We start from the raw sequence: 26,285 nt of genomic DNA on the forward strand, positions 1-26,285 counted from the left end.
TTACACCAGTCCTCCACCAATTTCTGCCATCGCGGCAGGTCGGTAGTTTTCATCCAGACAAAGGCCTGGGAGAGCTGGGCTGCAAGGCAATACGTGGCTACGTCCGGGACCCGTAGGCCACCAGCCGCAGCGCAGCGGAGCATAATGCCCAATGCTGTGGACTGAGATGTTCACTGTGAATCCGGAGGCTTCTCTGAATTCTTCCAGCTCTCTTGCTCGGGTTAACGTTAGTAGCACGTCATCGGCATATAGCGCCGTTTTGTAGGATTCACCCTTAAGTTCCAGACCGTGAATTGCCGGGTTGTAGCGTATCCTGCTGGCAAATGGCTCTATGGAGAGCACAAAAATGAGAGGATAGAAAGGGCAGCCTTGCCAAGTGCCTCTGGTGATATGGATTTTATCTGATCTGGCCCCATTCAGCCTCAGGTTCGTAGACGGGTGCTGGTAGCTAGCTAGTGCACATTTTACAAAGTTCGGGCCGAAATCATAGTGGAGTAAGGTTTCCTTTATATAGTCCCAGTCCAGCATGTGAAATGCTTTGTGTGCTTTGTGTGCATCTAAAGAGAAAGGACCAGCTCAGCACCCATCCTGTTTGCCGACTCAATTATATTTATAGCTCTTCGGATGTTGTCCTGAGTGCTTCAGCCGGGGATGAAACCTGTTTGGTCCAAATGGATAATATCCAGGAGAATTGGGGCTAGTCTGTTTGCCAAGATCTTTGTGAATAGTTTGGCATCGTTGTTCAGTAGCGTTAGCGGTCTGTATGATGTGCATTGTGCACGGTCTTTCCCAGGCTTCGGAATGAGGGCAGTTATTGACTCCTCCGTAGAAGCAGTGGTGGAGACTGTTAGGAAAGAGTTGAATATGCTCGCCAGCTGTGGCGCCAGGATGTGGGCGAACTTCTCATGAAATTGCGTTGACAGCCCATCTTGTCCCGGGGTTGTGTTTTTCAAGGACCGTATTGTGTCCCCCACTTCCTCCATGGAAATCAGGTGTTCCAGGGCTCCCAGTGACTGGTGTGTTGGGATCTTCGGAACGGAGGCCAGGAATTGAGATATTATCGGAAAGTCAGATGGGGGCCCGGACATGATCTCCCTATGGTGCGGAGTCATCAGCTCGAGTTTCTCAGGCTCTGTATGGTGCAAGATGCCGGCACATCCACCAGGGACTGGATATAGTTTCTCGATTGTAGCTTCTTCAGTTTATGCACCAGAAGTCGGTTAGCTTTATTGCTGTTAAGGTAGTAGTATTGCTTGGTGTATTTCAGAGCTCTGGCTGCCCAGTCCACAGATGCATCTCCAACGCCACTTTCGCTCTTTTGAGTTCTCGACCTACTGTCTTGGCTGGGCGCTTTTTGAGGCCGCACTCCAATTCCGCCACCTTCTTCTTCAGTCGATTTTGCTGGCGCTGGTTTGGCCACCGGAGCCTCACTGTGGCGTCCATCAAAACCCCCCGAACAACACATTTCATTGCGTCTGACAATAGCTATGGGGGTGTCTCGGGTCATGTTCTCGTTAAAGTAGTTTGTGAGCGTTTCAGCGAGTTCTGCACTGATGGCGATGTCGGATAGAGCTTGGTGTTGGATTTTCCACGGTCTCTGGTGGGGCTCCGGGAAACCCTGCATCCGAAGGCCCAGGGTGACCGGAGCGTGGTCCGAAATGGCAATATGCCCGATTTGGATGTTTTCCCCACAGGGGGCCAGAGTGCTTGCAGCTAATAGCAGGTCAATCCACGAGTATCCTTTGTGAACGTGCGAAAAGAATTAATAGTCACTCATTCCCTGGTTGAGCAGTCTCCACATGTCGATAGATTCCGTTTCCCTTAGGAACTCCGCCATGGCCAGGGTGTTGATGAAATCTACTCTTGATGGCGGGAGAGTTTTATCTAGATTTGGGTCCGGAGGTAGATTGAAGTCACCCCCAATCAGTAGGTGACCTCTGGCGAACGATGCGATGACTGTTGAGAGTTTGCGGAGAAAGTGGCCTTGCTCCTCGTTAGGACAGTAGACTGCCAGTAGGGTAATGGGCAACTCTACCAGAAGACCCCTTAGTAGCAGGTACTGCCCCTCTGGATCCTGCTTGACTGACCTAGGAAAGCGGCAAGTTGCAGCTGAGTAAAATGGCGACCCCTCTTTTTTTTTTTGGTTTGCTGAGGCAAAGTAGCATATCGGATAAGATCGGAAATGTATCCGCTTTTCGTCTGATGCAAGAAGATGAGTTTCCTGGAGGCATATAATATCTGCTCCGAGTTGGGTCAGAGTGTTCCACTGATTTCCACTTCCTTGGAGTATTCAGGCCCTGCACATTCCAAGTCGTTATGGTGAGGATTTTATCTTGAGGGCCCATCATCCAAACCTTTATGGGTGAGCTCTAATGACTCTCATATTCGTAGATCAAGCTCGCCTTGTGTTCTTTTCTTATTATTGTCCCCCCTCTCAACTGTCCCCCCCCAAAACATAACAGAGCATCCGGACCAGCCTTCAGCCAATGGGGAAGACGGCCGGGCCAACACGCCAACTCGGATGGAGGCAACAGCGCCTCTGACTTTTCCAGTGAAGCAGAAAAACAGTTGCAGTTCGGGTCGCCATGGACCTTGAAGCCGCAAGGGAGTGGAGTGGAGCTCGGGCCCTTCAGGCTCCTCCGGATGCTGCAACCTGTGGCAACGATGTTGAGGACGGCCGGCTGAGAGGCCCGGAGCACTTGCAAGTTTTTATTTGCGGCAGACCCCCCCATGGAGCCTTTACAATTGATGTAGGCTATACGATTGCTGGGAATTGAAGAACAGACTGGATTCGAATACCCCATGACGGCCTGCCCACTCCTCAGCGGTTTATGTGCTTCTTATTTTTGGTGGGGGGCCCCTCATTCTGCGTAGTCTTTCAACCCGGGTCCAGGAGTTTGGGGGCCCCCCTCCGAGTCGAGGGGGGGGGGATTGTCGTGTTCATCTGGCTTGGCTTCCGGATTCATGAAGCGATCCGCCTCTCTGGGAGAGAGAATGTGTCGGGCTTGCCTTCCCATGTGAAGGAGAGGGCGGTGGGGAAGCCCCAGCGGTATGCTATTTTCCTTTCTCAGAGCAATTCCGCCATTGGTTTCAGGGCTTTTCTTTTCACAAGGGTGGTAGCTGCTAGGTCCTGGTACAAAAAGATAGAGGCATCTCTAAAGTGGATACGGGCCGAGCCTCTGGCCTCACGCATAATTTTTTCTTTCATTTTATAGAAATGTACCCTTACTAGAACGTCGGGGCGTGGCGTTGCTTTGTTTCGCTCTCACTCTATGTACTCTACCAAGTTCTAATGGTGCTCCGTCTGGGAGAGTCGAGATGAAGCGGAGAAGGTCGTTGACGTATGCCCCCAGTTCCTCGTCGGAGATGGTGGTGGGGATCCCCCGGAGGCAGATGTTGTTGCGCCTGGATCTATTTTCTGCATCTTCTTGTTTCAGCTAGATAGAGTCGCACCGAGCTTCCAGTGCCGCTAGTCTGTCTGCCCCTTCCCCAATTTCAAAATTCTGTTCAAAGAGTGTGGTGTCAATCTCCTCTGTTCTAGTTTCGATTTCCCCCACACGCTTGTCTAGGGATGAGATCTTGCTTTTTAGCTCTTCGGTGCCTTTTTGGTATTCCCTGGTGATAGCAGCTAAGAGGTCTTGCAGGTCCCCTTTGGTAACTGCTTGTGCGGATTGGTCAGGACCTGCTTCGGAGAGGAGCCCGGGGCCTGCGTCGTCACTGCACTCTCCTCTCTTGGGTTTCTCCGTCATAGTTGCTGATAGCAGGGTGGCAATGTCTGCCTGCTTTGTGGGTTTGGGGTTTCTGGACATCGTGGGCTGCTTGGTTTACCAGGCCCACAGGGTGACCCTGAGCTGTGGTTGTCGAGACCTTTATGCCGATGGGATGTATCTCCGGGCAGCCCACGGTTGTGAACCGCTCGCCCTGAGACCCTGCTTGGCTTGTGGTCACTTGTGCCTACGATGCCTTGTTCGCCGGTCTTGGTGAGGGCTTTGGGTTATAGTGGGCGCCTGGCCGTCCTGGGTGAATTCCGGCTGCCTGGGCAGTCGCTGGGTCTTCCGTCCCCCGGTCGCCTTCCACAGAGCCAGGACCAGGGGGATGAGGAAGTCAGAGCCGCTCACCCCCCCACAGGACCAGCTGGAGTACTGCACCGTAGGTAGCACCCGCTTCCCTCCCTGGGACCCCTGCTGGGGGTGCTGGTGTGGAGACAGATGAGTGGAGACTTCCGGATGGGAGGAGCGTGGGGGGAGACAGAGCCGGATCGACCATCATGGTGCCAAGCCACGCCCCCATGATATATTTTTTTTTTTAATCAAAAAACAAACTTGAAAAGATCCCAATTAAATCCTTCATCAAACAGATTACACGTCTGCTAAGATGCCCATAGCCACACGAAGAATAGAATAGAGTTCAGTATCCTAGCCAAAGGTTCCTTAAAAACAGGTAGTAAAGTGCAAATATCAGGGATGAAATGAACACAATACATTTGTCAAGGTGATTACTTCTACAGCTTTTCTTTACTTACCTTCGCTCCTTAAAAAGAAATGATTCAGGGATGTGAAAAAGACTCAGCTCACTTGACAAGTGACCATGTCAATGAGGAAAATATTTGGCCTGCAAATCTAGATAGACATTACTTCCTCTTTTCCCATTTCAGGGAGTAGAATTGGTAACACTATGATGGCAAACCTTAGATAACAAATGTTTTCAGAACACAGATCAGACACCAGTGGTACTGAGTAGGGCTTTCACCCCCACTGTGGGGGGCCAGCATGGCCGGTAAAGGCCTGCCAGCCTGAGCCTGCGAGGGCTGTGGGCTGTTACCGGCCATGGCCGTCCCCCACAACAGGGGTGAAAGCCATTTGCACCCTGGGGTTTAACCAGGGTGTGAATGGTTTATTTATTTTTCCTACAGTAATATCTCTGGATGTGGGAAGGAAAAAAAAGATGGACGCCGTCATAGGGAAAATTGACTAAGTCCATTTTCCATTTCTATGGCAGATGGGAGCAGGAGGAGCACCGGGACTAGAGCACAAAGTTCTGGTCCAGCAGGTAAGCGAGGAGGCAGCGAGCGGGTGGAGAATGGGTTTGGGTTTGTTTAGGGGGGGCGGTGGGAGAGGTTAGGGAGGAGGGGAGGAAGGGTATTCAACAAGCCTCCTCACATTAGCAAAAGAAAACAAAAAATTGGCACCACCCAGGGAGTGTGTATTATCTCCCGCTGTTCCAGGCACCTGATTGTCCGAGCGCCCTTCCACGGGTGTGAATGTACTACGTATCTCTGCTTTGGAAGATTTATCATTCTCTTTGGAGTATATTTAGGATTACTCCTAACTTGGTTTATTGAAGATAAAAACTGGTAAATGTACTAACCTCTCAATCAAATTCAATCAGTCCATCAGGACAATCCTATGCAAACATGTAAAAAGCATGTATTAAACTAATTGGTTCAACCACCTAAATTCTAAACCATATGCTTTCTTGTAGTGGTACTAGAAACTGGGCCTTATTAGTTTAAAAATGTGAGGTTAAGATTTGACGCATCCAAATCCCTCCCTCACATCCCTACTTGTGCTCTACTTTGCATTCCCCTTGTTTTTACTACTGGGTTTACTTGGTTTTGAGTATTGAGAAATATCCAGAGTAATAACCAGGAGCATAGCCAAGCAAAGAATGGTGAGCTGGCATTGTAATCAGAGAAGTGGCTCATATCGATATAATGCTTGGAAATAACTAAATACTTTTTTATACTCTTACATGCATACATCCAGTATGCTTTTATTTAATTGCATGAAGAGTACTGCTATAAAACAGAAAGTAGTACCAGGGAGGCGAAGGAAAAACTGGTGCGAGAAAGGAAGGAGGAGGTATATATTAAATCATTATTTCATTTTATTCTGATTTAAGTATAAAAATATCAAAATCACAGAACATTTTTAATTAATTCTTTCTTAAAAAAGACATCCTAACATCATGCATACAACAATTCATTCACAACTGGTATAATTTCATAAAACATTACATTATTTAATAAAAAATTAAATTTAATTCCACTGTAATTAAAACAGTAGTTCACTCCAAACAAAAGATCGACTATCGGTGCCCAACAGCATAGATCTTCTTTAGAAACAGGGCTTCCCAGTTGAACAATAGTTTCGACTTGACAGATTGGGTTTGTCTTCATCAGGATAAGTGAACATTAGAAAAGTTCTAAAAACAAAAGCAGATAAAATGTAATTAAAATACCGACTCCTATTCCTTCTCAATCAATTTATCCAACAGTATGAAAGGTCAAAACTCAGGGGGCACCATAACTAATTAGCCTCATACCACAAAGTTAAACCAAATAAAAATGTTTAGCCAAAAAATTGGGACCCTCTAAATAAGATCAGTCCATAGATAACGCCAACGAATGATTGTGGCAAATATTCCAGCATATCTATATGCAGAATATTACTGGTCCATCCGGACCCCTAAATTAATTGTGGGTCAGAGGTCACAATAAGATATCATCAAGTCTTAATACGATAGTTCCATACCCCCACTCACATCCCCACATCTAAAATTGCCACACTTCACCCCAAATACCTTCGCATACGGATAATACCTGTACGTTAATTGTAAACTCCAGAGCCTCTGGAAAACAGTAATAATTTCCTGAGATCGATCTAGTAATGCATGAGAACAGTATATACATAAATTCCATGCATAACTGAGATGTGAACGCGGGACAATCATCTATCCGAATCATTTAGAAATAAGCGCGGGAACGCAAGCAATACCTTTAGTCTGACCACTTAGGATTCAAAACTTGCTTTTATAGTTCCACAGTACATGACATGGTGCTTCTCTGGAAAAAGCACAGAAAAAAGAAAGAAAGAGTAAAATAACGAAAACATGAAAATGAAAGTGATAAAGACACTGTGTGGATGAAAACCGCCAAGAGTGCATTTTTACCTATAAGAGTATCCACTCGTTCGCACGCGCTCGTCAGGTGCGGTGAAATAAAGAAAAAAAAGAGTAGAAATCTGTACCTCTTCCAAAGTCGCAGGAACCGCTAGCTTGGAAATCCAATCTCTAATTTAACAAAACAAAAGAAATATGAGCACAGGATGTGTGCGTGTCAATTGCTTCTAAGCTGGAAAATAGAAAGCCCAAACTGACGCCTTACCTCGGTGCCTTCAATTGCAGAGAAATAGAGGAACAGAAAAGAAATCAGTGCTTCTTCCAAAGTCACGAGGACCACTGGCTTGGAAATCCAATCTAGAATTTCCCAAAACAGAAGAAATACGGGCAAGGGATGAGTGCGTATAAATAGCTTCTAAGCTAAAAAAATATATAGAGCCCAGACTAACGCCTTACCTCGGTGCCTGACAAAGTCCCGGCTAAGAACAGGAAACGAATACCCATCCGTGGTTCTGGAACAAAAAAGGATACTATAGTCCGTCTTTTATAGTGGCCGTTGAGAATCATAGAAACAAAGAAGGGACCACCACACTTCGAAATCGCCTAGCTTCGAGAGCTCCGTGCCGAACATCCACCCCGAGATCTATTGTTTAAAAAGCATAGTACAACATCTGCTATGCTGAAAGCAAATAAAGCGGCAACTCTCAGGTTTACCTCAATGAGCACAAGAAAAAACAGACTTAATAAGTACTAAATTAAAAAAAGATGGAATTAAAATGAAATAAGAGAAAAAAAATTGAATAATGAAACGAAAAAGCGTGAAAGGACGGCACGCTTAGTATCTTAAGCCGTCCATTGGAGAAAGGAAAAAAAAAAGAAAAAAGGATAAAAGAAAAATTATAGCCTATAGCCATATTGGAAAAAAGGCAAAATCGGAGCATAAATAACAGAGTAAAGTATAGGCGTAGTCCCTGCTAAAAAACAGACAGTCCTTAGCGTGCATTTGTAGTGAATCACTGATTCAACCAGATGATGGATCAGGGCTCATCTAGGTAATGTCATAAAGGAGTATAGTACAAAACGGGCTCAATATCATAAGGGCAGCTGGTCAATATAGCCCATAATGAGGAATCAATTCACTCTTCTTGCTGATTGAAACCTCTGGTTAGGCTTTTAGTGTGGTATATCCACCACTGCTCTTTTTGCGATAGGCGGGCCGCCATATTGGAGGCATCTGTACCAGACACTTTTTCTAAAACACACCATTTAACATCTTCTGGACTATGTTTCATTTCTGAAAAATACATAACTAAAGGTGCGGCCATTTGCCCCATTCTAATCTTTGATTTATGCTCCCCTATACGTAATTTAACTGCTCGGGAAGTTTTCCCAATGTAAGCCTTTTTACAAGGACATATTATTGCATATATCACATTAGAGCTAAGGCAGGTAGTTTGTTGCCTAAGCGTCCAATCTCTTTCGTGGATATTAATAATAGTGGTGGGTAAAGAACTCGAACAATTGCAACAATTACCGCACGGATAATGCCCCACGATAGGGGGCATACCCCAAGAGGCTGTGATGGTGGGTTGTTTTTCTTCTATTTAGTTTCTGTCTGCTTTGGATACCCAATTTTTAATATTCCTGCCCTTTTTGAGGGCATAGATAGGTTTGGGTAGTCCCGACATGTTCAGCTGGGGTAGATGCCAATGGTCAGATATTATTCGCTTAATTTTATTATGTTGTGTGTTAAATGTAAGCGCACACACTAGTTGGTCCTCAGCCAAGTTTCTAGTTTTATTATCTTTTCTTAGTAGGACCTCTCTATGCTGATGTCTAGCTCGCTTTTTCGAATGTTTAAGCAATTTTTTAGGATACCCTCTATCCAAAAGTCTCTCTTCAATGACCCCAGCTTGTTTAGTGAAGTCTTCAATTTTGATACAATTTCTTCGGACCCTTAGAAAATGCCCATATGGAATGTTGGATTTCAAAGATTGAGCATGAAAGCTCTGATGGTGAAGTATAGTATTTCTATCTGATTCTTTTCGGTAGAGGTCAACCACAAGAACTTTTTGATCCACTTTAATCAAAAGATCCAAAAAGGGGAGGGCGTGGCTAACCGCGGGATGCAGTAGACGTGCGTCTGCTAGGCTCCCGCGGCCGCACTAACATCCTGTTTTAAAAAAGCCTGTTTTCGTGCGTAACAATAGCTGGAAATACCCCGATGTGACGGCGAACATCCTTGGGCACACCCGGAGTGAAGATCGAAGAAAACCACGGTCGGATTCACTGGAGACGACCGTGTGAAGTTCAGTGGCGACAGCATCTAGCCCGCCTTCAAAATGGCCGCGGCGCACACAGCTGAACGTCCTGTGCATGTCCAGCGAGGCCGCGCTGAGGCAGTGTCCAGCCCGCAACAGACCTGTTGATCACGGCGGAAGAAAGGTGCGGACCCGGCGGGGTTCCGGAGAGGTCCCGATCGGCCGGCGCGCTCTTGCAGGACAGCACAGACAAGAGAGCAGCGAGAGAATCTGCCGAAGAGTGGAGTCCGGGCTTTCCGCGCCAGCTCCCCCCCTTTGGGAGGTCCGGCCGGAGCATCGGACCAGAACGCCATCGGCAGGGAAGCCAAGAGGGCCAGCGAAGGGAGAGTGGGCCGTGCCCCCATGTGAGCCCTGCACCCCAACAACAGGCGAGCGGGGAGGCCCGGAGAGAGGCCCTTCTGCCTCTCCGCTCCTGCAGGTGCCGCTGATCCAGTGACACACTCGCGGACCCGTGGTCCTTGCCCTGGAAGGCGTGCTGCGGCTGGGCAGCGGGCAGCTGCGACGGCGAAGGGCTCTGAGGGAGGCTCCCTAGAGGCGCGTAGCTGCATCGGCCCAGGAGTAGAAGCACAGCAAGGACATACCCCCGGAGTGCAGCAGCAACAAAGGGACTGACTTACCAACAAGGTAAAAGAGACAAGAAGCACACCGGGAAGCGTAGTGCTCAGGCAAAAGCTGGCTGGACGGGTGCCCACATCGGCCCATATAGCGCGAGTGGCAAGTGGTACAAGGTGGACCTGGCACCATGGGGAAGGATAGGCCAAGGAAGCTTCCCACTCAGAGCAGAATGGATCAGTACACCATTCCTCCACCCCAGCCCACTGACCACCACCTGCAATCCTCAGATGAAATGGAGACGGACCAGGGAATCTCGCTGAAAGACATCATGGCCGCCATAGCCGACTCCCCACGTCCATGGAGCAGAAAATGGACGGAATAAGTATGGATGTTTCCCTCCTCAGGCACGGCCTCCAAAAACTAACGGCACGCACCGGGGAGGCTGAGCAGCGCATTTCCAACACGGAGGACAGGATGAACAGTATGCAACAGCAGCTCCATAACACGGCATCCAAATTGAAGGTGCTGGAAGACAGAATTGAAGAGGGAGAGGGCAGGTCCAGACGCAACAATGTGTGCATCCTTGGTATACCCAAAAAGGCAGAGGGCGCCTGCATGGAACTTTTTCTAGAAGAATGGCTTTCAGACCTGTACGAGCCCGATGCCTTCTCCAAGTTTTTTTCCATAGAGAGGGCACACAGAGTACCCACGGGCAGCCCACCGCCTGGCGCCCCCCCACGAACTCTAATAGCAAGATTCTTAAATTACAGAGACCGCGACGCCCTACTGCAACATGCGCGCGCTAAAGGAGCTGTCACGTTCAATGGCTCCAAAATCGCCTTTTTCCCGGATTACACGAGGGAAGTGCAAAGGGCAAGGCAATCCTTCGACCCCCTGAAAAGGCAACTATACACGATGGGAGTGAAGTACGGCCTGCTCTTCCCTGCAAAACTCAAGATTTATCACAAAGGCACAACAGTCCATTTTAGTGATCCTAAGGAGGTTTGGTGCTGGGCCGAGCAAAACAGAGGGAGATTGGTCCGCCCCCCACGAATATAGGGGAAGAAATCGAAGACCTCCACCAGACCAACGGCGAGAACCCCGACAACCACCAGCGCAGGACCCACCAGAAGACTTTGGGGGGTGAAACCCCCCCCTCACAACGGCTGTCAATATCCTGTGGCCACAGTGAGATACCCAAGTCAGACTATAGATCTTCCTACAGTACACACACACACACGCAATGATAGGCAGCACATACCCACCTGTAGCGGCCGCAGTATGCCCCAAGCCCTACAGTAAAAGGAGACCCCCCCCCGAGAGTGCAACAAATTCCACGTGTAGTATACGTGTAGACTCCCTCGGGGACCACCTTTAGAGGAGTATTACCTTCCCCCTGGGTCCCACTTAGGGGAAGGCCACTTTTGCTTGATATTAAGTTCAGTGCATGTTAGGTGTCCAGTTGATACCATAGATCCTTTGTTCGGGCGACCGATGCTTCTAGTTGGGAGGAGTATGGGGTGGGGGGTTTTGCCATGTTCCCCTATTAGTTCGACTGGTCCCTAATGAAGCTAAACACAGCTTCATTAGGGACCAGTCGAACTAATAGGGGAACATGGCCAGAAAGGATGCCAGTACACCACGGGCATATTTCCAATAGGCGATAACACTGCCGGTGACAATTAGAACAGCTACCAGCACATGCTCACATGGCAGAGTATCGTAGTAATGTCGATGCTCTCAGAACACTGAGGCTCATGTCGTGCAACGTCAATGGTCTGGGCAATGCAATCAAGCGCCGTCTGGTGCGCCAATTTCTGAACAGACGGGGGGCTGATAGAGTGTTCCTATCCGAGACACATCTTGCAGGCACAGAATCTACCCTATTCAGGCGTACAAATTATAAGCTGACATTCCACTCGGGCTTCACGAAGGGCTCAAGAGGCGTCATGATATTAGTACACAAAAGCCTCCCCTCCACCTCTACACGGTGACCTATGATACAGGCGGCAGATACATATATGTGATGGGTGACTTATGGGGGCAATCCATCGCACTGATAGCTATCTATGCACCACCGACCCTTCTAGAACCACTACTCACTGACATTACCCCGCTAATTGCTAATGATACCTCCAACTGCATGATACTAGGTGGTGACTTCAATGAAGTCATGAATGTAACCCTGGATAGATCGCACATACGGAACAGTAACCCCAACGTCCCCACCAGGCTTGCCACGTTCGCCAACGCACTCGGCCTGTGCGATGTATGGAGGGAACTTCACCCAGACACTAGAGCGTACTCTTTCCACTCGGGGGCCCATGCCTCGCTCTCCAGACTAGATTACTTCTTCACTCCCGCAACTGACCTATATAGGGCACAGGAAATAAACATGCTGCCTAGAGGCATCTCTGACCACTCTCCGCTAGAAATGTTACTCATAACGTCCCGGAGGATCCCACCGCCATGCTGGCACCTGAACAGTTATTATCTGGGAGATCCTGAGCTGGTGGACAGACTACAGGAGACCACCAACACATACTTTGAGCTAAATACACAGACGGCAACGAACCCTGAAATGCTATGGGAAGCCTATAAAACGGTGCTAAGAGGCGAACTAATATCATGGACGGCGGCCAAAAAGGGGCAGTACATGAGCAAGATTCTTGAAGCGGAGCTTCATGTCAAACAGGCAGAGGAGGGGCACGTAAACAAAAACACGCCGGCCTCTAATCGGACGTTGCTACTAGCACAAAAAAGATTGCAAAGCATAGCGATGGACAATGCTCACCAAGCGCACACTGCTATGAGAGCAAGGATCTATGAAACAGGCGACAAGGCCGGCAAGATGCTGGCATGGCTGGAAAGGAAGGAGCAGGGACGCAGCCATGTCCGGAGACTCGAAGCGGAAGGATCAAACGCAAGGGTGACAGACCAGGAAATAACCCAGGGCTTCTCGGAATACTACGCAGAGTTATACAGTGAATCCACAACCCTGATGGACGCTACGATTATGGACCGAATTGAAACCCCTACCCTAAATGAGGCACAGCGGCAACAGCTGGAACGGGAGATCACTGAGGATGAGATCCTAGCCGCCATCTCTGGTCTCCAGACCGGTAAGACCCCTGGTCCAAATGGCTTCCTGGTGGAGCTATGGTGAAGGGTGGGTACCAATGTGATAGGCCCCCCAACTACTGCAAATGTACCTCCATGTACGTGAAAAGGGCATTCTCCTTCCAGATCTCCGAGAAGCAACGATAGTAGTGATACCCAAGCCGGACAAGCCCCCCGGAAAGATGTAGCTGGTACAGGCCCATTTCACTCATCAACTCTGAGACTAAAATACTGGCAAAGCTTTTAGCGGACCGCCTACAACAGGTAATTCCCTCCCTGATTCATCCGGACCGGTGCGGCTTCATGCCACAAAGATCAACTCGCATGAATCTCCGCAGGCTATTCTCAGCTCTGGAAAGAGCCAACAGCATACAGGGGCCACTAGGCCTGTTAGCAATTGACTTTGAAAAGGCCTTTGATTCGGTGAGATGGGAGGCTGTCTGGACCATAATGCGCTGCATGGGCTTCGGTGAGAACTTCATGAGTTGGGTGCGGCTGCTGTATGAATCCCCGGTTGCTAGGACCAGGGTCAACGGCTGGCGATCACAACTGTTTGGTCTGGGAAGGGGTACAAGGCAGGGCTGCCCACTATCGGCCATGATTTTCGCTATTGCGATCGAACCCCTGGCGATCCTGCTGTGAAACAATCTAACCTGGGAGGGCTTCTGGTGGTCCGAGACCTGGGAAGACAGAATATCCCTCTATGCGGATGACCTACTCATCTACCTCAAGGACCCAAACACTTCTTGCCCCAGAGTTATGCAACTGCTGGGCCAATATGAGGCATTCTGCGGATTACGCGTGAACTGGTCCTAATCCATTCTCTTCCCTATAGGCGACACCTCATTGGTGAGTCTGGCGACCGGCCCCTACCAGATCGAGAAGGAACAGTTCAAATACCTGGGGATACACATCACGACGCACCTTACTGAATACACAGCCATAAACCTCTCCCCCTTGGTAGCAAGATTTGCAGACGACACTCGCCACTGGATCTCCTTGCCACTGACGCTGATGGGTAGGGCAGCTTTGTTCAAAATGATTGCCCTCCCTAAATTCCTATACATCCTGCAAAACGCGCCATTGTACATCCACCATCGGGACTTCCAAAAAATCGAATGCATCCTCCGGAAACTGCTTTGGAAAGGAGGTCACCCAAGAATTGCTCTTGCTACCCTTCAGAGGTCCATCTGGGAAGGGGGGATCGGGCTGCCCAGGCTGCAATCATATTACTGGGCCAGCCAGATGGAGGTGGTAAACGATATGCTTCACGGCGACGGGAGCCTCCCACACATCAAGGGCTTCCACTGTAACACCACAAATAAGCCAATAGAGCACCTCTCCAGAGACTTGGATCGCCCTCCGAAATCTGATATGGCATCACACATAATGAGAGTTTGGAAGGAAGCGCTTCGATACTTAAGGTGGGGTGGGAAAATAACACTGGCCCAACCGTTGTGGAACAATTGCAACCTTCCCGAAATACGAAAACTACCGAGATGGCCCAAGTGGACCCAGCGTGGAATTTCTAGCATTAGGGATGTGGTACATGAGGACAACCTGGCAACATTCGAGATAATGCAAGAGAAGTTCTCCCTGCCGGACACAGAGGTTCCACCACATGCAGCTGAATCATGCTTGGACGACCCATCGACAGATCACACAAGACCTGCCGGAAAGCTCCCCGCTAGAACGAAACATAGTCCTGGATCGGGTAGAGCGGAAGGTCACCTCCACCATGTACAATGTGATAACTTCCTTTGCGACACCGGAACTATCCAGTCTGAAATCAAAGTGGGAACGCAACGTGGGTCCACTCCTCCCAGAGGACTGGATGGAGGCCCTGATGTACCCGCGTGAAACAACCATCTCCTCGAGGCTGCGACTCGTCCAGTTGAAGATCCTGCATCGCACCTACTACCCGAGAGTGGCCCTCTTCCGCTGGGGCAGGGCCTCGGACGCAAAGTGCCTACGCTGCAAGCGAGAGGAAGGTACCTTTTTTCATATCCTGTGGGAGTGTAGTAATATTCAGCTGCTCTGGCAGAAATGCTGCGACAAACTGTCTAGCGTTCTGGGAAAGACGATACAGAGGTGCCCGAAACAATTGCTTTTGGGGGTCTCCGGTGAATCTGACTTATCCCGCTATGAGAAACTGCAGTGGTCAACTGCGTTCGCAGTCCTTAGGCGGAACATTGCACAACTTTGGGGTTCGGAGCGCACACCCAGTTATGACCAGTGGGTCACGGACGTGGACATATGTGCTGTAATGGAGCACCGGGTGTACAAAGCAAGAGGGTGCCCGCAAAAAGCGGAGAAAATATGGAGAAGATGGGAGGAGGATCGCTGAAGGCCAAGGGCAACCCTGTAGCCACTGAGACTGTGAGGCCCACCGAAAGGCAAATATTGACTCTGTTAAGAACACCCTGTGCCATGAAGTCATCTTATGTCAAATTCGACGGTCTGTCGGACCATGGTCCCTGAAGCTGAGTTTGTTATTGTTATTTATTTTTTATTTTTTTGATTGCTTTGCTCTCTCCCCACCATTACCTTTCCCTGGCATTTGACTTCCCTATTCCAGCCCCACTCCTCTCTCTCTCCCCCCTCTCCCTCCCTCCCCCTCCTCCTCCTCCTCTCATGTCCCCTCCCTGGAACTTAGAGAGATGAATGTAATGTTGTTTTAACCTTGAAAATCAATAGAATCTTTGCTAAAAAAAAAAAAAAACATCCAAAAAGGCAATTTCTTTATTGCTAGTTTGAATGGTAAATTTCAAATTAGGATTCAGACTATTGATCCATAGGAAAAAAGCATTATAGTGACCTCTAGAACTGTCCCAAATTATAAGAATGTCATCAATATACCTTTTATATAATTTGAGAGCAGGTCTAAAAGGATTCGAGTCTGCCATTATGTTTGATTCCTTGAAATCCCACATGTACAGGGTGGCATAGTTAGGGGCAAAAGCCGCCCACATCGCCGTCCCCTTTATTTGCATATAGTACATGTTCTTAAACCTAAAGACATTTTGTGATAGTGCTATTTCCAATAATTCAACTAAAAAGTCACTGGGTACCGAAATGGTGTCAGCTCTAGATTGCAAAAATCTTTTCATGACCCCCAAGGAATCGGCCTGAGGGATATTAGAGTATAGAGACTCAACATCTAAAGTGATTAACAGATCGCTGTTGGTATCAAAGGGAAGAGACTCTACCATTCGGATGACATCGGTCGAATCAGACAAGTAGGTAAGAGTGATTTTAGCCAATGGCTTCAAAAAGAAATCCAAGTATTGACCAACCGGTTCCAGAAGGGAACCGCTCAAAGATACAATAGGTGTACCTGGCGGCTCAGTCATACTTTTATGTATTTTAGGCAACATGTAGATTAATGGTGTCCTGATGTTACCGGGAGTCAAAAAATGAAATACTTTCTGGGTGATAATCTCCTTTTCTAAGGCATGTTTGCCCAATCTCTCAATTTCTTTCTGAATACTCTTGGATTAGTCTCCTTGTAATTTAACATATACTTCCCTGTTGTTAAGCTGTCTCATAACTTCAAGGTCGTATTTGTTAGCCTCCCACACAACAACTCCTCCTCCCTTATCTGCTTTTTTTTATTACAACTGACCTATCTGATTGAAGATTTTTTTAAACCTGTCCAATCTTCTTTGGTGAAATTGTAACATAGTTTGGAGGGTTTACTCTTATTCTTACTTTCATAGATGGTATTAAAGTCACAGAGAACCGCCTTTTCAAATATTTGAAGAGTAGTGCTAAACACAACCTGCTATCTCCTGATTGCCAGTCAGGAAAGGAGATTGGTGAGTAAAGTTTTGGGATTCACATGGGGTGCTTCGATAAGGCTGGGGGGGAAGCCGGCACTTATTGGTCACTCTGTTAAGAGAAGAAGATGGTAGGGGAAAAGCTGGGGAGGTTTAGAGTCTAGGCTGTTTGAAACAGAGTGAAGATGTAGATAAACAGGTGGGTTTTCAAAATCTTCCTAAAACGCAGGCATTCTGAGGTGTTTCTCATGTTCCTAGTAGCCCCATGGCTGAAGTAAGCGTGTGCTTTGGGATTGTCAATATTTCCCATGTATTAAACAAGGGGGAACATTTTAACTATGGGCATAAACCTATTTTCTATCATTGACAAGGTGCGGGAAGCCATTACCAAGCAAAGAATCATAGCAGGAGCAGAACACTACCACATGGCTTGGCATTTAGTGAAGAAATTACTAACAACCCCTTCAACATGCAGAGCTTCTTATGTCGAGCTTGCATGGAGAGTACAGAATGCATGTGCGCGTTACATATGTGGTGGCCCTGTACATTTCATATGTATTTAAGATTTCTGGGATAAGTCTACCTACTCAACACTGTTGCCTCCAACAAGCTCTTCAAACATTGTGTCGCTTTCCCAGCTTACATTTCTAGAAATGGTAACAGTTATGCTGATTGACTACTGCATCAAGACGTCTGAGCCATGAACAAAGCACCTTCAGCTTGTTGTCTGACGTTAACCCCAAATTGTACATTTGTTTTTCCCAAAATGATATCCTCCAAAAGCCCTTAACATTATTTGATTTACTAATGGCTGTATGGTACTTACCGGCGTACCAACACTTTGAGTTGCCATCTTCCATTCGATCCACCCACGATTCGTTCCACGAATGAGCAAAGTCTACCAGTAGGACCAGCTGAATTAGAATAAAGCAGAAGGCTCCACACGTACCAATGGCAAACCAGGCTAGGATAAGCATAAATAAGCATTAACAACCATGCAAACACATATTTCGTTCAATGTATTTGCTTGTAAAGGACTATTCAAAGACTTGCACAGTTAACCATAAAGCACAGATCACTGATTTTTGTTTCAAAAGAGCATTTATTTTAGATCTTAAATATAAACAGCAATTAAACACACATTCTTTTAGTTTTTAATTATCTTACACCTTTATCATGAATTATCCTTTAAACAATATTATAATTAACTGTCCCAATTCCTGTATCTTGTATGATTGTTGATTTACTGGCGTGTGTTGAATTGCAGTCATCTAGTTTGGGTATATTTTGCTATCCTATTCCAACTGCAGGGGAGATTTGTGGAGGAGCAGGGAAGGCTGGAGCTTATAAATTACAATTATAAATTGATATTAAGCCCTTTGCCTTCACATGTTTGAAGACTCTGTTGATCCACTGCTTGATGCAGTTACTTACTCCATGTATGCCATCTGCTTGACTGAAAAGTACAATCTTGCTGCAGTCTTGGAAAGGCACTTCTTTTAGGAGATACCATTGTTTTGTACTATCTTGACAGACAGATTCTACTACTGAACAGTCAACAACATATGAGAATAATCATCTGTTTATCAGTCATGTGTGCAGCATGTCGTTTTATTAGCCCTACTCAGTTTATTTATTCAGGGTCAAACTCATTAACCATTGTATCAGCTTGCGCATATGAGCACAAAGTCTAAGCCATTCATTATCAATCTTTCAGTTGTGTTCCATTTACTTATTTTATATTCATGCTCAAATACAATTTTTCAGTATTACATTTTCATTATATAACTCTGTTTATTGATTCAATAAGGAGTACATATCAACATTAAACAAAAAACAAGGTCACATGGCATAAATACAGCATTACAAGTCATGCAGCATTTCATGAGTAGCACACGGGTATCACGGGGGTCCCTGGGGACCAGTATCGCTGGGCCTGGGAGACCCGGTGCGTTTGAGGAATATCGTGGGCCACCAATTGGAGTTAATCATCAAGTGCCCTCCCATTTCCCCAAAACCTTCTGAAACCTCCCGGGGCACCCTCTGGCCTTGTAGATTAGTTTTTCCAGGGACGCACATCTATCCACTTCATTGGACCAATGGTTTAAACTGTTTTTCAGCCGAGACCCACGTTGCGCCAGTTTGCCTCTTCCCTACTTCTAGTGCCAGGGCCAGGAATGTCTTTTCGTGCTTAGTGAAGTCCACCTGCCCCTATATACCCAGCAATACCAGTTTCAGGTCCTGTGGAACCAGGCATCCCAAGGCGTCCGAGATCTTACTAATACATCTCCCCCAGAATCTCTAGAATAAGTCACAGCCCCACACCATATGAAAGAAGGTTTCCTCCGCTCTTTTGCATCTCAGACATTCCCCATTGTCTGCGACCCCCCATTGTGCCATCATTGTTCGAAAGTAGTACGATTGGTGTAATATTTTGAGTTGGACCAATCTTAGCTTAGCGTCAATACCGATATCTCAGGGAACATTAGTGCCTCCACCCATTCCTTGGTTTGCAGGGGGCCCAGGTCCCTTTGCCATTTCTCTTTTAGCCTGGTCAGTTCTTGGATTCCGAAGGAATTGAGGACCCGATATAGCATGGAAGTTACTTTGGTAGGGATGCGATCTGGAACGACATTGGTCTCGAGGGGGGAACATTTGGGAACCTCACCCAAGTTAGGGAATTACCAGGTTACTCACCGTAGTGACCACCTTACTCCTAGTCCATAGTCCCCTTTCCTCCATACTTGTGGGACAGGACCGGAGCACTTTGCAAAAAGCATCCACATTTTTTTCAAAAATGTGTCCCTCCTCTCTTTCCTGCGCGGGGCCCGGCACGCGGCCGTAACCCCGGCCACCTTGGCTCCGCCCCACGCATCGCCCATCAGTCCTTTTCTATCGCCAGGCCAAAGACCCATTAGCAATAACAGAGGAACCTTATTAGAGGAGACGGCGTGCGGGCGTATGGAGGAAAGGGGACTATGGACTAGTAGTAAGGTGGTCACTACGGTGAGTAACCTGGTAATACTCCTACGTCCCGTCCCCTTTCCTCCATACTTGTGGGAGATTCCCAAGCACTCCTTACAGGAACTACGGGTGGCTGGAAATACCCCTTACTGAAACAGGTTCTTCAGCACAGCCCGACCAAACTGAGCGTCAGCTCTTGAGCTCATGTCGAGACAGTAATGCTTACAGAAAGCAGATGGGGAGGCCCAAGTAGCTGCCCTAGCGATGGACTCCCAGGGGACATATTTCTGAAAAGCAACCGCGGCTGCCTTGCCCCGCACCAGGTGTGCATGGATACCCTTAGGAGGTTTCAGCCCTTGGACGGTGAAAGACTCTGTGATGCAGGCGGCGATCCACCTAGAAATAGTTGTCTTAGATGCCGGCTTGTCCTGAGGGTTACCGAAGGTCACAAAAAGTTGAGAAGAACTCCTAAGCTCGGAAGTCTGTCCAGGTAGAACTTAAGAGCTCTTCGGACATCAAGACAGTGTAGAACCCTTTCAGCCTCTGAGGCAGGGTTCGGAAAAAAGACCGGAAGGGAGATCGACTGATTCAGATGGAATTCGGTCACCACCTTCGGTAGAAAAGCCGGGTTTGTCCGAAGGACTACCTTGTCCTTGTGAAAGACCAAGAAAGGATGCTCCACCGACAATGCCTGGAGCTCACTCACTCTCCTTGCTGACGTAACGGCGACCAGAACGGTGATAAGTACTTGAGGTCCACCGTAGCCATGGGTTTATGGCAGAGCGCCGTCAGGACTACATTTAGGTACCATGGCGGGTGCGGATTACGAACCGGAGGGTAGAGGCGTGTCAAGCCAGCAAAATGCCTCTTCACCACTGGGTTAGTTAGAGAATAAGAACACAGGTCTGTAGAAAGGTAAGCGGAAACCGCTGCGAGATAAGTCCTGCATGACAGGACATGAACCCCTGACTCTGCTAGGGAGGACACGAAGGACAGCACCGTGTCAATCGGGGCCACCCTCGGATCCAACTTCTTCTCCAAACACCAATGACAGAACCTGAGCCATTTACTCTTGTATTGAGATCTGGTCGAGGGTTTCCTGGCTGCCTGGATAATGCGCATGTTATCCGCAGACAAACTCAGATGCTCTAAAGACTTGAACTCAACCATGCCGCCAAGCTGAGCGATTGTGGGGAGGGGTGCCACATCTGTTGTTCCCCTTGGTGAAGAAGATCGGGAGTTACTGGTAACCTGATCGGCGGATACACCGACAGGTGTTGAAGTTCTGAGAACCAAAACCTGGCCGGCCACCACGGGGCTATGAGTAGAAGGGAACAGTTCGCCAAGTTCTTCAACTTCCAAATTGCACGGCGAACTAGAGGCAGAAGCGGAAAGGCGTAAGCTCTCATGTTGTGCCATGGAATCTCGAGAGCATCCCCAGAGAGGAGGCTCCCAGCCCCCTTCTGGAGGCATACTGAGGAAGCTTCTTGTTCACCGCCGTAGCGAAGAGGTCCACCTCCGGTGTGCCCCAACGCGCGAAAATCCATGAGAGGACCTCTGCCTTCAATTCCCACTCGTAGCTGACCACTGTCCGCCGGCTGAGGGCATCCGCTGTGACATTCAGCTGGCCCGGGATGTGCACTGCAAGCAGCCAGACACCATGAAGCACGGCCCACTCCCAAATCTGGATGGACAGGTCCACGAGGGGGGGGGGAGACTTTGTTCCCCCTTGCTTGTTTATGTAATACATTGACACCACATTGTCCGTTCTTATGCGGACCACCTTGTCGACAATGAGCGGTATGAACGCCCTGAGCGCTAGGAAGATCGCCAGAAGCTCCAAATGATTTATGTGCAGGAGCTTGTCCTGAGGCGACCAGAGGTCCGAAACCTGAAGAAGATCTAACGTTGCCCCCCACCCTAGAAGGGAGGAGTCCATCGTGATCGTCACCATGGGGACCGGGTCCTGAAACCCTGTGCCCCCAGACAGATTGCTGAGAGATGACCACCAATCCAGGTCCACTCTCATGGAATCCGGAATCATTATCCGCATGGAATCCGGATCCACTGCCTGACGCCATGAACTCCGAAGAGCCATCTGGGTCCGTTTCATTTTGAGACTAGCAAGAGGAAGAGCCAGTACACACGAGGCCATGAGACCCAGAAGCCTCTGGAACCACCAGGCCGACATGCTCTCCGACTGCGCAAACATCTGACACGTGGCTAACAGATCCGTCATTCTGTCCTCAGTCAGATACACTCTGCAGTCGATCGTGTGCCAAAGAAAACCCAGGAAGATCAGGTCCTGTGAGACCGTCATGGAGGATTTCCGCCAGTTCACCGACAGCACAAGATAGAACAGGAGCTGAAGGAGAGACTGGAGGTGGCCTGCTGCTGCCAGCGGACAAGGGCTGCGTAAGAGCCAGTCGTCCAAATAAGGATACACATGGATACCCTGGAGACGAAGATAGGCCGCAATCACCAACATTATCTTCGTGAAGACACGCAGCGCCGAGCTGAGGCCAAAAGGAAGCACCCGGAACTGGAAGTGCTCCTCTCCCAAAGAGAAGCAGAGATCTCTCCTGTGTGGATCCCAAATCAGGATATGCATATACGCATCCTGAAATCCACAACGCTGAGCCAATCGCCCATCTGTAAGGAGGGGCGTATCTGGCTGGGCGTGATCCTCTTGAATTTCTCTTAGGGTAAGAAAAGATTGAACTGGGAAAGGTCTAGGATGGTGCGCAGGCCAGCCTGGTTGGGTTTGGGCACCGTAAACAGCCGGGAGTAGAAGCCCTCCCCTCGCTCCCCAAGGGGAACCGGTTCCACAGCTCTGAGGTCCAGAAGTTTCTGAACTTCGGCCTTGAGGGAGGGTGAGCCCGACAGCTGAAAAGGAGGGTTAAGGGGTGGGGTAGGGGGTAAAGGTAAGCGGAAGCCCGCTCGAGCGACTGACAAGACCCATCTGTCTTCTGTGATGGTCTGCCACGCCTCCCAATGAGACGCAATGCGTCCTCCCACCGGGGTCTCCTGCGAGCGTGGAAAAAACCCTAATTTGGCAGGTTTATCGGTGGCGGTGCCACCTGAACCTGATGAGGAGGCTGAGGAGCGGGAGAAAAACTGCATGCGTTGTTGTCTATGGTGGTTATTCCCCGCAGGAGTATCCACTCAGAGATTTGCGGTCGATGAAGCCCCTAAAACCAGAGGAGGGTCGACTTTGCGACAACGGTCTCTGGGATTTGAAAGGAGCTTTGACCAGAACAGACAATGATTTAGCCGTCTGAGTGCTATCCTTGGTCTTGGTGAGCTCTACATCAGTAGTAGAATGAAAAAGCTCCTTACCATCGAATGGAAGGTCCAACACCTTGTCTTGCACTGCCGTGAGGTATCAACCCCAAGCATCAGTCCCCGAGCCGAGGTGTCTATGTGATGAGCCGCAGCCTCCAGGAGATCCTGGTCCAAGACCCTGGCATCGGAAAGGCCTCCTTTGAAGTCTTCCAACTTCTCGACCGGGATGTGCTCCTCAAACTCCGACAGACCTTTCCACATCCGCATGTTAGCTCCCGCCAATATCAACTCAGCGTTGGCCTGCCTTAGCTGCAAGGCTGAGTTGGCAAAGATTTTCCTCCCTAGGGAGTCCAGGAGCTTGTCCTTTCCCAAGACCTGAGTAGCCGTCGTAGAAGAGGATGCTGCAGGTCTGGATTGCAACGTAGCCGCAGCCACCACTGTGGAGGAGGGAGGCGGACAAGACGACAGGGCTACCTCTTCCGAAGAATGCAGCCTGTACGTCGCGTCAATCTTCTTATTGACAAAAAGTCCCGAGTGTGGCTTTTCCCAGACTCTTCGGACCTCAGCCAGAACATCCTCCTGCAGGAACAGGCCGGTACGCTCCAAGGGACACAGGGTGAACGCCCCAGAAAGCACGCCCTCCTGCCCTCCACCGGAACATCTAAGAAACTCATCATGTCCAGTACCCGGTCATGAAAGGCTCTGATAGAGCAGGGAAGGTCCTTGTTGTCCTGATCATCTTGAGGGTCATCTGACAGGTCAGGATCCTGCTGGCACTGCCTTGTCCACTGGGGACAATGGAGGCACAGGCGGAAGAGCCGGGGGAGGCACCACGGGCAAGGGAGGCGCCAGCGGAACCACCGGAGGAACGGGTGAAGCCGGAGGCACAGGTGGACATATCTCCTTGAAAAGCCCTTTGAAATATTCCCTCATGGGGTCGGTGCGCATAAGCACTTGAAATGTACCGAAAAAGGCGTCCTCAGCAGATTGCTTCAGAACCCCAGGAGGCCTCTCATGAGGTGGACAAATCCAGGGACGTAACGGGGAAGGGCGCCACACCGGCCCCTCCACCGACGTATCCACATAAATCAAAGGAGCCGCCCCTGCGGGCAACGAAACATTGTGTGGAAGAGGCATCCGGGCGTTCCAATCATAAACCGGCCGGTAAGGATGCGCACAAGGGACCTTAGGTTCACCCAAGGGACCGAGCCCTACACCAGAGGCCGATTGCGTAGTTGTAGGGGTAGCACCTAAAATGGCCACCGTGGTCGTGGCGGGAACGGGCGCCATTTTGTCCTCATCTGAGCGGAACTGCGGCACGTGAGGAAGTAAGGCAGGGGTCCCCGTCGATGGATCAGGGGTCTTAATCTTAGCCTTAACATAAGGAACCTCGGCCGAGCCGGTACTATGAGGCCTGGAATGTTTTTGTGACATACCAACCGCCAAATTAGCCTTCGAAGGAAGGATCTCGGCACTGCCGGTAAAAGAAGAACTTTGCTTCTTTGCCCCCTCAACAGATCTGGTATCACCACAAGAGCGGGAACGGTGAGCAACCGCTTTCACCGACAAAGCCTTGTCTCGCCTCTCAGATCTGTTGGTAGCTTTAGCCTCTGAACGAGAGACCTCGGACCCAGGCCCGGTAACAGCCTTATCTGCATTGGCCTCGAACATCCGTTCGGTAACAACCAGCCCAGTCAAGGCCTCGGGGCGCACCCCGGTCTTGTTTTTGAGGGAAGCCAACAGAGAGGCCTCAGAGCGAGCTCCGGTACCCCACGATTCAGTAGAACTGGGTCTACAAACAGCCCCCACAGGAGGGGCCTCGGAGCGTACTCCGGTGTTCACAGGCCCCTTACGGAGACCCTCGGAGAAAACTCCGGTAGAATTATTAGGCCCAACGGGCACTTCAGGGCGAACCCCGGTGACAGAGCGATCAACGCCCCTCCTGGACCGAGAGGGACCCGGAAAGGTATCCCCCGGCCGGGGTGCTCTGAAAAGTAAAGAACTTACCAGGCGTTTCTTCTTCTTGTCGATGAACGCCTGAAAATGCGAAGGAGTTCGTCGGAACACCTCCTCCTACCGCTCCAACCGACGTTGAAATGCCCGGACCGAAAGGGAGTCACAGTAAAAACAGGAGTCCCAACGGTGTTCCGGAACCAAACACTCTAAAAAAAAGAGGATGGGGATCTGCCCTTGCGAAGCGACGATGACACGATGAACAATCTGGAAAGTCTAATTTGAAAGACATAGACAGACTAGTAAACGAACGCTAGCGAGAGCCAGAGAGGAAAAAAGGGAAGAAAATATTCTTAGGATGCAAGTGCGTCCGGCCCCGATCGAGCGGAGAAAAGGACTGATGGGCGATGCACGGGGCGGAGCCAAGGTGGGCGGGGTTATGGACGTGTGCCGCGCGCAGGAAAGAGAAGAGGGACACATTTTTGAAAAAAATTTGGATGCTTTTTACAAAGTGCTCCGGTCCCGTCCCACAGGACGGAGAGATATCCCACAAGTATGGAGGAAAGGGGACGGGACGTAGGAGTATTAGGCGTTAATAGCGTGTGTTAATTGGAAATGACTGAAATATTCACCAGGTTTGATCCCAAACTTCCCCCATAGCGTCTACAAATCTAGGAGGTGTCCGTCCTGTACTACATCTGCAAGTATACATATGCCCTCTCTCCCAGGTCTTGAAGTGCCCCATTTTCTGAATTTCGGGTAGGTGCTTATTGTGCCACAAAGGTTGCTCCAATGTTGGCCTCACTCTCCACCCAATATGCTTTTGGGCCTCTTCCCAGACTTGGCAGATGTGTAGTGTCATCCTTGACATTCCCACCACCCGTTTGTTTTCACCATACAGTATCTGAAGGGGAGTGGTCTGTCCTGCTCTGCCTATCTCGGCCCTGATGTGTGGGAGCTCAGGGTCTCCGTGTAGCCATTCGTTCACCACCCCCGTTTGTGCTGCCCAATAATAGATGCAAAGACATGGCTATCGGATACCTCACTCCCAAACCGATCGTTGCAGTGTTTTAAGGGCAATGCAAGGTAGTTTCCCTCCCCATAACAACCCCCGGAGGACACCATCTATTGATGCAAAAACTGTTTGGGGATGGACAGTGGGGCGTTCTGAAGGACATATAGAAATCTCAGGAGTGTCAACATCTTGAACAGGGCTGCTTTACCCAATAATGTTATGGGGAGGAATTGCCAGTGTGACACGTCAGCTGCAAATCTATCACAGGCTGTAGATTGAGCTGGAGGGTTGGACTAATGCGTATGCAAAGGTAGGTTTAGTACAGGATTGAGACGGAGTACAGGCATCGTTCAGGGATTGCAACGTCTCCCCCCAGAGCAGGATAAAAGACTG

General features: G+C 49.1%; 1 protein-coding gene across 4 annotated transcripts in view; it reads right to left on the minus strand.

Annotated features, from left to right (window-relative positions):
• Positions 1 to 26,285, minus strand: part of SERINC3 (serine incorporator 3) — a 967,471-nt gene that overhangs the window by 635,362 nt on the left and 305,824 nt on the right. For all 4 annotated transcript variants that reach the window (XM_069651326.1, XM_069651327.1, XM_069651323.1 and 1 more), the window contains exon 5: positions 17,502 to 17,639. In XM_069651326.1, the coding sequence (XP_069507427.1) occupies positions 17,502 to 17,639 (138 nt within the window). The remainder of the gene's footprint in view (positions 1 to 17,501; positions 17,640 to 26,285) is intronic.

The sequence above is a fragment of the Ambystoma mexicanum genome, chromosome 3p, assembly GCF_040938575.1.
Source record: "Ambystoma mexicanum isolate Mex_15411 chromosome 3p, UKY_AmexF1_1, whole genome shotgun sequence".
Taxonomy (NCBI): Eukaryota; Metazoa; Chordata; class Amphibia; order Caudata; family Ambystomatidae; genus Ambystoma; species Ambystoma mexicanum.